This window comes from Rhinatrema bivittatum, chromosome 1 (genome assembly GCF_901001135.1).
Source record: "Rhinatrema bivittatum chromosome 1, aRhiBiv1.1, whole genome shotgun sequence".
NCBI classification, from domain to species: Eukaryota; Metazoa; Chordata; class Amphibia; order Gymnophiona; family Rhinatrematidae; genus Rhinatrema; species Rhinatrema bivittatum.
In genome coordinates this window covers 594,037,193-594,052,190 of record NC_042615.1, presented here as the reverse complement: position 1 = coordinate 594,052,190, position 14,998 = coordinate 594,037,193, and the positions used below count along the sequence as shown (strand labels likewise).

Below are 14,998 nucleotides of genomic sequence, written 5' to 3'. Positions count from 1 at the left end.
CAGAGACACTGACATGCATGTGCTGTCTGGAAAGCAAAGCAACACATGCAAGCCACAGCAGAGCAAGTCAGCCACTGGAGCTAATTCACAGTGATCTGTGTGAACAAATGAAGCAGCGACCTCTTCTGGAAACAGATATTTCCTGAACTTCACTGATGATTACTCCAGATATACCGAAGCCTATCAACTGAGACATAAAAGTAAAACACTGGAGAAACTCAAGGAATACGCAGCAGTGACAAGCAATAAGTTCCATTGGAAACCTGGAACCATGCATATGGACAATGGAGGAGATTACATGGACATAGCAGCTCAAGTGTACCTCAAGTATCTAGGGATTGAGCATCAGAACACAGTGTCTTATGCTCCCACACAGAATGGTGTAGTCAAGAGGAAGAGCAACACATTGATAGAGATGGCAAGGAATACGCTGCTGAATGCCAACTTTCTTGAAAAGTTCTGGGGAGAGGCATTGATGACTGAGAACAATCTGCAGAAACTGCTCCCAACAAAAGCAAACAAGGTGACACCACATGAAATGTGATGTCAGAAAACCTTGCATGAGTCACCTGAGGGCATTCAAACTTAAGTTTACTAAATTAAATAGTTGCAGATGACACAATAAATATGATTCCAGCACCACAATCTTTTTGCTTCTTTTTTGCGGGAGTCTTTCAACAGGCAATGTGGGGAGGAGGTCCTGGTGGGCAGAGTAACCTTCAAGCTGGTAAGGAAGTGGTCAAAATCCTGTCCTTACACAGAGAGTAAAATAGTATCTCTTCCCAGGGGCTGCAGACTCCTGACGGGCATCCTCTAGAATCTTTACAGTTCTGTTACTCACGGTTAGCAGGCTCTTCCAGCTTCTTTAAATTTATTTCAGTCTCTAACTCTCCTCTGGATCCCTTATAGGAGGCATCCCTGGCTGCAGGCTTTCTTACCCTGCTCCACTGCAGGTAGGAAGGGGCAGCAAAACAATCTTCCTCCTGGATGTCTAACTTAATAGTCTTTAGAGATGTGCATTCTTTTATCACGAATTAGGCAATTTCAATGAAGTTGCCTAATTCGTCCTGGTTCTGGGCACCCGAACCCCGAAACAGATTTTCCCCGAACTTCGGGGAAAATTTATTTTTCGGGTTAGTGCGGGGGGGAGGGGCACATTTATTTGAAAAAAAAACAACCCTTCAATTTTATTTTTATTACAACCCCCCCCCCCCACCATCCCGATCCCTTCCCAAGACTTACTAAAAGCCCTGGGGGTCCAGCAGGGTCCCGCGAGCGATGTATCCTTCTCGGGCCGTTGGGCCTGCCAGGAATCAAAATGGCGCTGTAGCCCTTTCCCCTTACCATGTGACGGGGCTACTAGTGCCATTGGTCGGCCCCTGTCACATGGAAGGAGCAATGGATCCGTACCGCCGAAAAACGATCTGCAGGAAAACGAAATTTTCCCTCAAAGCGCCCGAACCGAAACCCAACACGGAAAAACAAAGCTCATCTCTAATAGTCTTTTCCCTTAACCGAAGTTATCCCTTGCAGCGGGTAATCACCTTGGATGGGCAGGTCTTCCCAATCCCTGTGCGTCACAAACTCAGGGTTCCCCCTTCCCTGAATCCAGGAAAGGCCCAGATATGTCCAGCAAAGCTTCTACCAAAAAAAGGTCAAAATCCTGAAAACAACCTGAAGGGGTATCTGCACCAGCTACGGAGCAGACTGGCAGGACCACCCTCCTGACCTTGGTCAGGATTCCCAGGCAGGGTTAACGCCTGTTCCCTCCAACTGGGCCTGAAAATACAACAAAGGGTAAACGCCTACCACCTCCTAACTCTCCAAAAATTATACAGGACTGCCTCCAGCCTCTCAGGAGAGAGCTGTTATAAAACCTCCCGGGGGGACGGCCTGTTGTGAGGCCCGATCGCGATCGCATGCGATCGGGTCTCCCTACCTCTTTTCAGCCGGCGGATCGGCACGCCATTCCTCAGGGCCCCCAGAGCACGACTCGCTGCGTGCAGACGTCTGGCCGTCGCGGGACGGCATCGGTTGCGACGCGGCTAACTCCGCCTCTTAAAGGGGCAGGATCGCGAGGACGAGGCCGCCCCCGGAAACTGACGTCAGCAGGGAGGGAGATTTAAGCGGTGCAGTGCAGGCATCAGACGCCTTCTCAATAGGTCCCGTGCTTTGCTGTGCCCTGGTGTGACTTTGCTGTGCCTGACTCTGCCTTGCCTTGCTACCTGCCTGCCGAGACCCGGACCGCACTTGACTTCGCCTTGCCTTGTTGCCTGCCTGCCGAGACCCGGACCGTACTTGACTTCGCCTTGCCTTGCTGCCTGCCTGCCGAGACCCGGACCGTGCCTGACTCTGCCTTGCCTTGCTACCTGCCTGCCGAGACCCGGACCGTACTTGACTTCGCCTTGCCTTGTTGCCTGCCTGCCGTGACCCGGACCGTGCCTGACTCTGCCTTGCCTTGCTACCTGCCTGCCGAGACCCGGATTGGACTTTGCTCTGTTTGCCCGCTGCCTGCCTCGACCCGGATTGGACTTTACTCTGGTTGCTCGCTGCCTGCCTCGACCCGGATTGGACTTTACTCTGTTTGCCTGCTGCCTGCCTCGACCCGGATTGGACTTTACTTTGCTCTACCTGCTACCTGTCCGGACCCGGATTGGATTTGATCTTCACTGACCCCTGCCTCGCTTGAAACCCGGCTTGGGCTCCCTGGCCTGTACCTGTCTGCTTTCTCTTGCTAGGTACTGAGCCTGGAATTTGAATGGGTCCCCCCCTCCCCATCCACTAACCTATTCTTGCTATTATTTTATTTCCTGGGCATCCTGGTAACCAAAGAATGGCTCTCAGTTACATGTGGATTTAAGGGAAGCCGGCATACAAACATTTAGCTGGCATGACATCTAAACTGCTTTTCGTGAAAACCGAAGTACCAGAGGTTTTTAACACAGACTGCATCCTTGATTGTGGTCTGCAAGTCTCTCTCATTTCAGAGATCTTCTGGGCTGGAACTGAGACCTGTGCCTTGGAAACTGGTTTAGGTGCCAGATACAGTAGACAGCATTGTTCAGGAAGGATCTTCCCAAACCTGCACTTTTTTACATTCCAGCCAGGCAGGATGGAAGGAACCACATTTGAGACAATCCAGAGAGAGAAGTGATTTTTCTTTTTTTTTTTTAAACTGCCATTTCCTGCATTTCCAATAATCAGGGCAGGTTGGGAGTACTTCAGGAACTGGGACTGGTGAACAGTTACTAGAGGCTACAGCAGGAGTAGAAAACCTTTTTTTTCTTGACTCACTGAGCTTGCAGAGGGTCCTGGAACCCCTCCTGTGGAGTTTGTTTGACCTCATCATTCTGTAACGGCCCGGCAGGCCGGTTGCAGAGCCTTCTGCCTGTCCAGCCACCTTGTGTTGAGTTTGCAGTTTCTGGTGGCCGGCAGGACTTCTCAGGTACAGTGCAAGGTGGCCAGGGTCAAACAAGGTCGGAGTCCAGGCCGAGATCAAGGCAAGCAGAAAACGAGCAGAGGCAGGGTCAGAGACAGTCCAAGTCAGGCAACAAGATCAATCCGAGGAAGGCTAACCTAGAAGGCAAGGCTGGGGCAAGACAGGAACTTGATGCAGAGGCAGGAGCTGGAATCAAAAGCTGGAACTGGAGGCAGCAGGCACACTGCAAGGCAGGAGCTGACAGACAAGGGTTGGGAGCAGGAATACGAAGAAGGGTTAGGCCACAAAGACAGGGCAAAGACAAGGTGGGGAATGCACTAGAAGCAAGACAGCAGGAGACCTAGACACTGGCAAAAGGGCCACTGGGGGGCCACAGGGAACAGAGAACAACAGGCAGACAAAGAACAAACAAACCAAAACATAGACAAGGCACATATAAAATAGGCGACAGACAAGAGGACCTAACCAGGCTGCAAGGCAAAACTGGAAGGCCCAAAGCCATGAGGCAAGGCAAGAAGGCCAAGTAGGCCAAAGGACAACACAAGGAGGCCAAAGACATGACAAGATGGACCAAAGCAAGGAGCCAAGGTGACTCAATGATGAGGCACTGAGTTGTGGGAGAGGCAGGGTTAAATAGGGCTATCCTTGCTGCATCATGGAGCCATCAAGGAGGTGGCTAGAGTGGGAGACAGCATGGCTCAGTGAGAACCTCTGCTGGGTGGGGGAGGGGGGGGGGGGGCTGCCTAGCAGCCAGGATCGTTGGCTATTCCCCTACACCTGTGTAGGGGAATGGGCCAGTTCCAACATTTCTCTGAGTATTATTGCTGCTCCTTCACCCTCTTGCTTTTGTTTGGCATATGAGAGACAGTGAGGGAAGATTTGGAGAAGCTGAGGCTGTTGGTGTCTTGTGCCTAGGTATATGTGTTAGGTATAGAAGATCAGCATACTCCTCGGTTAACAGGTCATGTAGTTGATTTAGCATATTAATGGATCGGTCATTTGGAAGAATCAGTTTGCAGGTGACAACATGCATAGTGCTTGTGTCTAGCATGTGTTGAACCTCTCTTTAGGTAGGAATAATAGATTTCTGGAGTTTTAATTTTCTCTGGGATTTAGGAATATAGTTGAGGGCACATTTGCCCCGGTTTGAGACTTTTTCAATTTGGAAGGTGGCAGGGGAATTACCATCAAAGTGTGTAGTAAGGCATCTGTTAGGATGATCAGGAAGGCTCTGGTTGAGCTAGGGACTGCCTCTGCCTCCTGCAAGGAATGCAGATTCTTCATCCAATGGTTGCTGTTTACCCTTTTTTAGTTCTGTCATCTATTTCAGGTGACAATGATCACCATCTCCATATGCAGGGGCGGATTGCAGGAAAATATCAGCCCTGGGGGATTTTTTCAAAACTGGCCCATGGGGTATCTGACTCCCTTGTGCACTTTCTCTGTAGCACATGCATCAACACGCCAAGTCGACTCTGAAACCTGGCAGAATTAAGCCCAAATATCTCCAAAATAAATTTCACATTTTTCCTAAATAACTAAGAAATAGAGCATACTCTAGACCAGTAGTGAGTAAACAAAGCTGTACACTCCCATTCCATCCAAGCAAATTGGTTGGGGTCACCCCACAAATCTGCATAGCAGAATACTTCACCTTAGTCATACATGTAGAACACAGACAGACCCTCACCAAATATAATCATGTAGACAAAAATTGAACTTGAAACTGCAACAAGCCAGACTGTATTGTATGGAAAAACAAATATCATTCCTCACTAAACATCAAACAATAACATCAAGAAATATAAAGCATCAATCAAAATAGTAAAACCAAACTCATAAAAAGAATAAATATTTCAAAACAACTGATGAAAAGAACATCCAATGATTATAAACGCAAAACTCATGGTGCTCAGAAAACTAAAACCACTACTAACTCAAAATGATTTCCAAACAATTCTACAGGCACTAATTTTCTCCAGCACGGATTACTGTAATGCCCTGTTGCTAGGACTACCAAATACTACGTTAAGACCACTTCAAATACTTCAGAACACAGCAGCTAGAATACTAACCAGAAAAAGGAGGAGGGACCACATAAACGAAACCCTAGCGGAACTACATTGGTTACCAATTGAACACAGAATTAAATACAAAACCCTATGTACCATCCATAAACTAATTCATGATGAGAAATCAGACTGGCTAAACACAGCATTACTGGTACACGTCCCACACAGAAATCTTCGATCAGCAAATAAAGCACTCCTAACCATCCCTTCAGTTAAAACAGCAAGACTAACCCAAGTGAAGGAAAGTGCCTTATCATTAGCAGGACCCACAATTTGGAACACAATGCCTCCAGAGATCAGATTACAAAGTGATCTCAAGGCATTTAAGAAAAGTTTAAAAACATGGCTTTTTAAACAGGCATTTACAAGGAGACGGGAGAATAGAAATTATTCAGGAATAAGCAGATAAGCACCGACACACAGTACTTAGGACAACACAGTAGAGTAGTCTATGAACCCCACATCACAACTAGCATATTGATAACACTATGTATGATAAATTTACCCGTAAAAGTACTTTCAGTACACTCGGTCATGACCCACTTCTCTAAAAATTATTTTGTCTAATGATATATTGTAACCGAACCTTTGACGGCACCTGTTAGAATGTACTATACTACACTTTTACCTACATTAAATATGTGCCTACATGTAAACCGTTGCGATGGTATATAACTTAGCGACGGTATAGAAAAGATTTTAAATAAATAAACATATAATTGTTTTTTAAATTTCCCAAACATCGATTAAAATATTTCAAAATAGCAGACACCTCAAACAACATCCAATAATTAAAATTAAAACTAAAATAAAATTTAGATTCCAGTCACCCTGAGATTGTCATGGACTATTAAGGGGTGGGAGATATACACATCTTTCTTCTCTCTCTCACACACATGCCTACTAGATCACATGCTGTCTCTCGTACATGCTCACTGGTTCACATGCTCTCTCTCACAGACATGCTCACTTTGTCACAAGCTCATGCTCTTGTTCACACACTTGCTCACTGGCTCAATCGCTCTCTCATCTACATGCTCACACACATGTTCACTGACTCATTCTTGCTAACTCACTGGCTCAGTCGCTCTCTTTTATACTTGCACACAGGCCTACTGACTTAAATAGTCCTCTTGCTTTAAGCATATGCTCTTTGGCTCACTCATTCTCTCTCTCGCACACAAACATGCTCTGATATCTACAACAAATCCGACTGTATTATGCAGGGCAACAATGGAAAAACAGAAACATAATTACTCCTCACAAAACATCAAGCAATAAAATCAAGAAATATAAGACATCATTCATAATATTAAAACCATGAAAAGAATAAATATATCAAAACAACCGACAAACAGGGGGCCCAATATTCAAAGCGCATTCCGTACTACTTAGCTGGATAAGTAGGACTTAAGTGGTTAAGTAGCTGCCATTGAATATGCACTTACATTTAGTGGCTGCTGCTTAGCTACATAAGTCACTTATATGGCTAAAACGTTAGCTGCATAAGTTGTGGGTGAGCACTGGGTGGAGCAACTTTGCCGCATAGTTTATGCGACTAAGTAACAATATTCAGTCTTAGGCACAAAGGTATACTAGCTGTTGCTCCTTGTGACCTTGGGCAAATCACTTTACCCTCTGTTACTTCAGGTACAAAAATTAGATTGTAAGCCCTGTGGGAATAGGGAAATACCTATAGTGCCTGAATATAATCCGCTTTGAAGTGCCAAAAAGTGGAATATAAAAATATAAATAAATAAATACATCTACCAGCTACATTACACAGTTATAACTGATTATAGCTAAGTACAAATATATATGCGTATGTTCAGCGACCTAGCCTTGCTGCTGAATATACCATGTAATTTAGCTGGATAAGTTACTTAAACAGCCATCTTTCAATATTGGGCCCCTAATGATTTAAAAAGTCTCATAAATTTGTTCTAATATTTCCCAAACCCCAATAAAATATTTCAAAACAGCAGACACTTGAAATAACACCCCAAAATATAAAATAATAAAGAATTGAAGAATCTCCAGCTCTCCGTACTATTAAATAAAAAGTACCTGGCATCTTTTGATTTCTGAGAGATTGTTGTGGATTTGGGTGAAGAAGGCCACACAATCTTTATCCTCTTTCTCTCTCTTTCACACACATGCAGTTTCTCTCACTCTCTCATGTACACAGGCAGACTCTCTTTCTTTCTCACACACACATGCAGGCTCTCTCTCTCTCATGGACACATGCAGGCTCTCATGGACACATGCAGGTGCTCTCATGCAGATATGCAGGCTCTTTCTCTCATGCACCCATGCAGGTACTCTCATACAGACATGTAGGCATGCTGTCTCCTACACATGCAGGCTCACTCTCATGCCCATATTCAGGCTCTCTCTCTTTCATACACACACATACACACCTTCTTCTCAGTCGTCCTCCTTTCTTCTGGGCCTTGGCTGCGCCTACGCTGCTCATTTACTGCCGGAGGGGAAGTGGGAGGAAGTAGCCCTGAAACTGCCAGATGTGTCCTTCTGCTGAGCCTGCAGGCCTTTGTTTGGGCTGATTCAGGTGTCATGGTCCCGCAAAAGAACTTGTTCTGAGATGAAGATCACGTGACCAGTGCAACCAGTCCGCTGGGGGATGCCTGATCCCCCAATAGGCCAATCCGCCCTGTCCATATATACAAAATTATATTCATCATGTGACCAGTGCAACCAGCCCGCCGGGGGATGCCTGATCCCCCAAAAGCCCAATCCGCCCCGTCTATATATACAAAATTATATTCAAATTATACAATTTTCTCAACACAGAAAGTGCATTAGATAAATATGAAGCATAAATACAAGCAAAAGACAATCAGATCTGCATATTAAAGCACAGCAGTGAAGGTTTGTGAGTTATAGCCATCCTATATTTTACTCGATTTTACCTGTTGCTTGGTGGAAGTTTGAATGCATACTTGAAAGAAAGCTGTTCCCTTAGTGTTCCGTGTTGTATTTCAATACTACAAGCAGAAAGTAGCAACACTCATCCTCTAGCCGCGGTCACACATTCTACTGTCAAGTCATGCTTTGCAAAATTCTTTAAGCCACTCTCCTGCAGTTCCTCAGAACCTCTGGGAATAGCCATGTTCCAAACATTTGGAAATGACATCACCTGGAGGTGGATCTGATTGGTTTATGCAATGCAGGTGATATTGTTATAGTTAATGTAAACCAACTGGATCCAGAAAGTGAAAAAAAATAATTTTTGACTTTTGCTTACATAGTTGCTTCCTGAGATTCAGAATTGCAAGGGAAACTGCTTGAAGAATTTTTAAAAAGAATGACTAAGTAACATTTTATTTCATACAATGAGCATTACAATCCACCATGCACTAAATTCTCAATAGAGCATCTAACTGCAGAATTACACACATGCTTGTAATCCTAGACAATAAATCAATTTTCCAACACAAATTGAATTTGAAAATTGGGTTGTTATGTCGCTAAGGGCCTGATTCATCAAAGTCTTTCCCCACAGACACAGAATTAGGTGTGCCAGGCATACCTTTTGAAAATGTAAGGTATGTGTGCACTCCCTGGAATGACCTCGCAGAGTGGCTCTTTTTTTTGTAGCCAAGGTTTGTGTGCATTATGAAAGTACACATGTACTCCAAGGTTACTAAAAATCACCTTATCCCCATATGACACAGGTTAACTCTATTTTTAATCCATGCTGAAGGCAACTAAGGGCCTGATTTACTAAGCTTTTTTCTTAGTGACACAAAACAGGAAAAATGCTTTAGTGAATTGGGCCTTAAAGTCTTCGAAAATGCACCCCTATATGTGGTACTGAAATTCTGACCAGTAAACACAGCTAAGGTAGATTTTAAAAGGGCTGTGCGTGCATAAAGTTATGGGCTATTTTATAACCCAAACACATGAGAGAGAGAGAGATACCTTACAAATACAACCATTGTAAGGGGGCACTTTGATTCGGGGTGAGTTTTAAGGAGGTAGGTTGGGGTTAGCGGGGTGTTGTTACACATTTAGAGGTATCCATTGTAAAACTGACATCATTAAAGATTTTTTGACCTTATAAGTGATGAAAAGGATTTGATTTGTACAATGCAGCTAGCAGAGACTCAACTCCTATTTTTAGAATTTTCATCCCTTATAAGGTGTCTGTCTGTCTGTTTGTTTCTCTCTCCTGTGCCTAACAGGGAGCTATAGCAAAGTGCCACATGTAACACACGCTGGCTGAGGAAAATCTGGAGTTACGTGCATCAGTCTTGGCCGCACCTCTAGAACACCCATGCCCTGCTTCTTTTTCTGGGCGCGTAAGTGGCCATTTTTGCACGCGCAAGGCTTTTAAAATCTTTTTTTTCTTTTACATTTAGGACCTGATTTACTAAAACTTTTCTCCCATTTTGTGTCTATGGGAAGAAATAAAAACTGAGTGAATCAGTCCCTTAATGTTGGTTAAGGCCCTGTCTATCAGAGAACTTTGCTTTGTAAGATAATAATTATTTGACTGCTTTTTATCTAATTAACAAGTTAAAACATATGTAAAGGACACAAGTATTCCAAACAGTGAAGCAAGGTATGTCTGGAGATAAATGCCCCTTGTTCCAAACAGCTTGATCAGAATCAAACTAAATTGTTTATTCCATTTCTAACATATGATGAATTTGAAATCTGTAGTTGCGTGGAGACCAAAAAGATGTTTTCTTTTGACGGCAAGGAATGAGCAACTGTTCCCACTGAGCTGGATTATAGAGATTGGCAGAGATTTTATTTCTCTCACTGTTTCCATTTTGACTTAGTTCTGAATTCTGGGTCTTATGGCAGGATGGGACATACGGAATGGATTGCGCTGAGCGATGTGACTGCAGCCATGCAGATGGATGCCATCCAACCACTGGCTTCTGTCGCTGTCTCGCAGGATGGGCAGGTAACCAGGAGATCAATGTAAACATGGGGACAGTGGCCTCCTGAAGCAGATGATGGTGGAATGGTACCAGTAACCAGCAAACAGACACAGACACTATTTTGTGCATGCTAAATAACACCTTGTCACTTGAACACACAGGCATAGAAACTTCTGCAGTACTGATCTATAAATGCTACCTAAGAATAACTCAATTTAAGGCCCTCATCAGCAATAATTTTAGCTTCACAAAGTAAAGAAGATTTGGATTTTAAAGAAATATGTAATGAATATGGTTACATTTTCAAACCTTTAAAAACCACCTCCATAACATTCCTTGAACTGGGATGATTGAGAATGGCTATGTTCCTACAGGTTTGTCTCCATTATTAAATGGGAAGGCACATTTATTTTTCTATTATAAATTCTTTGGATACTGTTTAAAATGTATCTTTAGTTTTTTTCCTTGTATTTCTCCATTTTATACTCTGCGTTGTTCCCTTCTAAGCCATGTTTGACTCCATTTCAGGTAGAGCTTCTAAGTCACTGATGGTGCTACTATGCAACTGTGTAAAAGGAGTTTAAATTCTTTCAGGCAGAAGCCATCTTTTCAATTTCTGGCAGCAGCATGGAGGAACATGGTACAATATCAAAGTGTTTTGCAGCTTTGCAGATTAGTTCCTTAATTAGCATGCAGTTACAGTTATCTATGTCAAGCTTCTAAGATTTTCAATAAAAATTAATGTGTTCATTGCTCTCTCTTCCTCTACCTAACATTCAGATATACCTCTTCTAGTAGAGGGCACAGTGACATCAAATGAAATATATCATGGGAGTGTGGCCTGGACCCTAAATTCTGGCCCCCATGTCAGTAATATGACCTTTTATTTTGGTCCATTATTTATACTTTTGGTCCATGAGTTTTGGTCATGTTGCGATTATGCTGTTACAGAAGAGTATGGCATTGTTTCTGGCTATCTCTTTCAGAAAGAGTGTATGGAGATGACCTCTGGGGGAGAGTATACCCTATGATTTATAAGTCTAAGGTCTTAGGGAGAATTAGGACTTTGAAGGGAGTTTGATAGTGAATGGGCTGCAATACGTCTGGAAGTTCTTCTGGTCCAACAGGGCCCTTCGTTACCATGATTCTTGGTGTTGCCACAGAAATGTTCCTAAGCATTTTCCTGGGTCCAGAGGCACCTAGGAGGGGAGGTATGGACTCCAGTCACAATATGGGAGATCCTGTGGCCTTATCTGAGAAGAATCTAGTGATGGGTTATGAGTACTAATAAGGTTATGGAAGAAGAATGACTCACATACAGAGTTGTTTGGAATAAGAGATAGAAGAAGATAATATTTAATGTGTGTTTATTTTGTTGCTGCTATTTATCCCTGAGGTGAATCCTGTGACTTATCCTTTTTGGTGATTTGTATTGTCAATTGACTGCTGGTACCCTAGAAAAATAAAGGTCTTATAGTTTTGTTTGAACTATAAACCCCTGTATGGGATCCTTCAACTGAGAAATCCCAAGGTTTATGGGTTCAAGGTTGGGTCAGCTAAGGCAGGGTGAGGAAGAAGACAAAAGATTGAAGAAATGGTGCATGGGGGCAGTCAGATGGTCACAGAGAGAAAAGGAGGATTTTGGTATTTTGACCTGCCAAGCAGAAGAAATGTTGCCCTAAAGTCTCTGAGACAATTCCAATTGAACATCTATCTAGCCAAATGTAATTTTTTGAACTCTCAGAGCTGGTGCTTTGATTTTTGTTGTCCTGGCACCAGACCTCTCTTATTTTATGTGCCCCATCTGGGGGTTGCATAAAAATGACACCCAATGTGGGCATCAGAAGCATTTGGGGGGCTTATTTTTATAGAAACAGTCTTTAGCAATATTTTTGTAATGTTAATATGTGCAAAATGTTTTGCACAGTTGAAAATGGATTCCCCAAAGACTTATATGGAAGCAAGATAGCTATCAGTATTTGAAAAGTAGGATGGATCACAGATAACTTTTGCACCAAAGAAGAAGACGCTGAAACTTTCTGATCGTGTGGGGATCTGAAGCCCACAAAGAAGCCGCCACATAAGCAACCTGCCTGCAGTGTGGCAGAAGATGTCACAGGGAATTGAATGATGTGGATTTTGGCAGCCAATCCTGTTGATGAGTCTGTGAACCCATAGTATGAAACACCATAAAAGGAAGTGGCACTATCTTAGCCTCATGTGGTCTGAGGGAGAAGGTGCAGACATGTGTTGGTAAGCAGCAGAGATTTCAATTTCTAGAGAATAACCCTATGTGCAAGCTTTTCTAGTGGGAAGGTTTCCAGAGAGAGTCTCTTGAAGGAGTTTTGCTTTTTTGGTGAAGAGAGTGAGAAATGGGTTTCTGGTGTTCTCCAGAGAGTTGCCTGCATTGGTTGTGGTGAATAGAGAAAGTGTCCAGAGCTCCAGGAGTGTTCCTGATTTTATCAGTCAATTACAATGGTAAACAAAATGGAGCTGGAGCTCAAAAGAAAACTGGTACTGAAAGTAGAAGGAAGGTGAATAGCCATCCAGCTGTAGTGCACGGAGTGCAGAGTGTGCAGTCCCTTTCCTGGTTTGTAGTTTGCATACAGTGGGTGCATTGCACTGCACATTTGCAAGGAGGAGAAGGAGTTGGCAAAGGTCACAGAGGTCTAGCAACCCCTGGGCTCGGAAGAGCAACAGATCTGGGGAACTGTGGCCCCAACCTTACAAGGAAGTGTGTGTAGTAGCGTGAAGCCTGTGGAGATCAGAGAGAGTGCGAGAAATGAGGATCAGAGTAGGTGCAGCCTGCCCCAGTGAGTACCCAAAATGGTGACTGGGTGGCCATTAGGTCCCACTGAAGAGCTGGTTGTGGCCTAGTACTGATGCAGCAGTGATAGTGGAGTCAACAGGACTGGGGCCTTGAAGTTGGGCGTCCATGAAAGGGACTCCGTGGTAAGGCCCAAACAGGTGCAGAAGTCTAGCTTGTCTACTGGAGCATCTGGAGGACCAATGGTGAAGCTCAAGTCCTGGGCATTGTAGAGAATATCTGGGTCACAGAGAGTCAGCCTGGGGAGGAAGAGAAGGCCTTCTCATGAGATCACGGTGGTGTTGTTAAGCAGCCTGTCTAAAGCTGGGGCATACTGAGGGACATATACTGACGAGGTCTGGGAGACTGTTGCAGAAAAGCTGCAAGAACTTTAAAGACGTATGAGTTAAGAATGTTGAACATGCTCACCAAATGGTTCAGCACTGGTCTAGTCCAGCCCATGTTGTATGTGGTGGAGTCTTTTCCAGTTCAGTCACTTCTGAGAAGAGGAGGATCACCAGAGATTCCATCCAGGAAGTCCACCCTTATATACCACTTGCCTGTGAGAGCAGGGTATGAGTAGGTTGCCAGGTCCTCTGTCTTCAATAAGAGGACAAAGTAAACCTGAAGGAAATTCTTTCAGGGAGAATAATTATAATACAGGAAATTCTGTGGTTTTATCTGGAAAATTATTTTCTGAGAAGAATTCGGTGATGAGATGTGAATACTGATGAGATTATAAAAGAATACATGACTAATGTACCAGAGATATTTGGAGTAGGAGATTAAGATTTAAATGCTCTGCTAGAGGAAGAGGAAGTATAAAGAATGTTTATTTGTTGCTGCTGTTTGTCTCTCCTATGAATCCTGTGAATCATCCTTTTTTTAAAATTGGGACTTCTCTACTGGTCTCCAGAAGAATAAAGTTGTTTTATAACTTGCTTTGAACCATACACCCTTGTGTGAGACTTTAATTGTGAAACCCCACGGTTATGTGTATGAGGTTGGGTCAGCTGAGGTAAGATGAGAAAGAAGACAGAAAACTGAAGAGATGGTGCATGAAGGCAGTCAGTTGGTCACAGAGGGGAAAAAGGAGGCTTTGGGTATGTTTTTCCCTACCAGCATGACAAAATATAGCCCTTAGCCTCTTAGCCAGATCCAATCCAGCATCTAATCGACCAGAGTTTTATTTTTAAACCCACAGAGTTGGTACAAGGACCACAAAAACCTAGCATCAGACTTCTTTTATTTCATGTGTCCCACTGTGCAATTACAGGAGTTTGAAGTGCTTGGAAAGTGAAATGGCCACCTGCTTGTCTCCATTTTGCTGCCTTATTTTTTTTCAACATATTTGGTGAAACAAAATATCTGAAAATTATCAAAATATTGTCAAGACCAAAAATAAAAGGAAATACTTTTATTTTTATTCTTTGCAGTTTATTAAACTTCCATTTTAACAGGAGAACTCAAGCAGAGGAGCGAGGTAGTCTGAAATGGCCTAAAGGCAGAATATCAAGAGGTCAATGTTTAGTGCACTTAGCCAGATAAGATTAGACTTATCCGGCTAATTGGTGCTGTTTCAATATTCATCCTCATTCAGCGGCCACCGCTTAGCTGGATGTATCCAGCTAAATAGTTATCTGGCTAAGTGGGGGGCAGGGTGGGGCATTCCTGAGTGGCTGGTTAAGTTAGATCTGCTATTGGGCAGGTCTAAAATTAGCTGGAATAAACATATCCAGCTAGCTGTTAGATAGATATATTCAGTGGC

At 43.6% G+C, this 14,998-nt stretch overlaps 1 protein-coding gene across 3 annotated transcripts in view; it reads left to right on the top strand.

Moving 5' to 3' along the window:
* Positions 1-14,998, top strand: part of MEGF10 (multiple EGF like domains 10) — a 419,721-nt gene that overhangs the window by 278,666 nt on the left and 126,057 nt on the right. For all 3 annotated transcript variants that reach the window (XM_029619232.1, XM_029619240.1, XM_029619250.1), the window contains one exon: positions 10,345-10,447. In XM_029619232.1, coding sequence (XP_029475092.1) covers positions 10,345-10,447 — 103 coding nt within the window. The remainder of the gene's footprint in view (positions 1-10,344; positions 10,448-14,998) is intronic.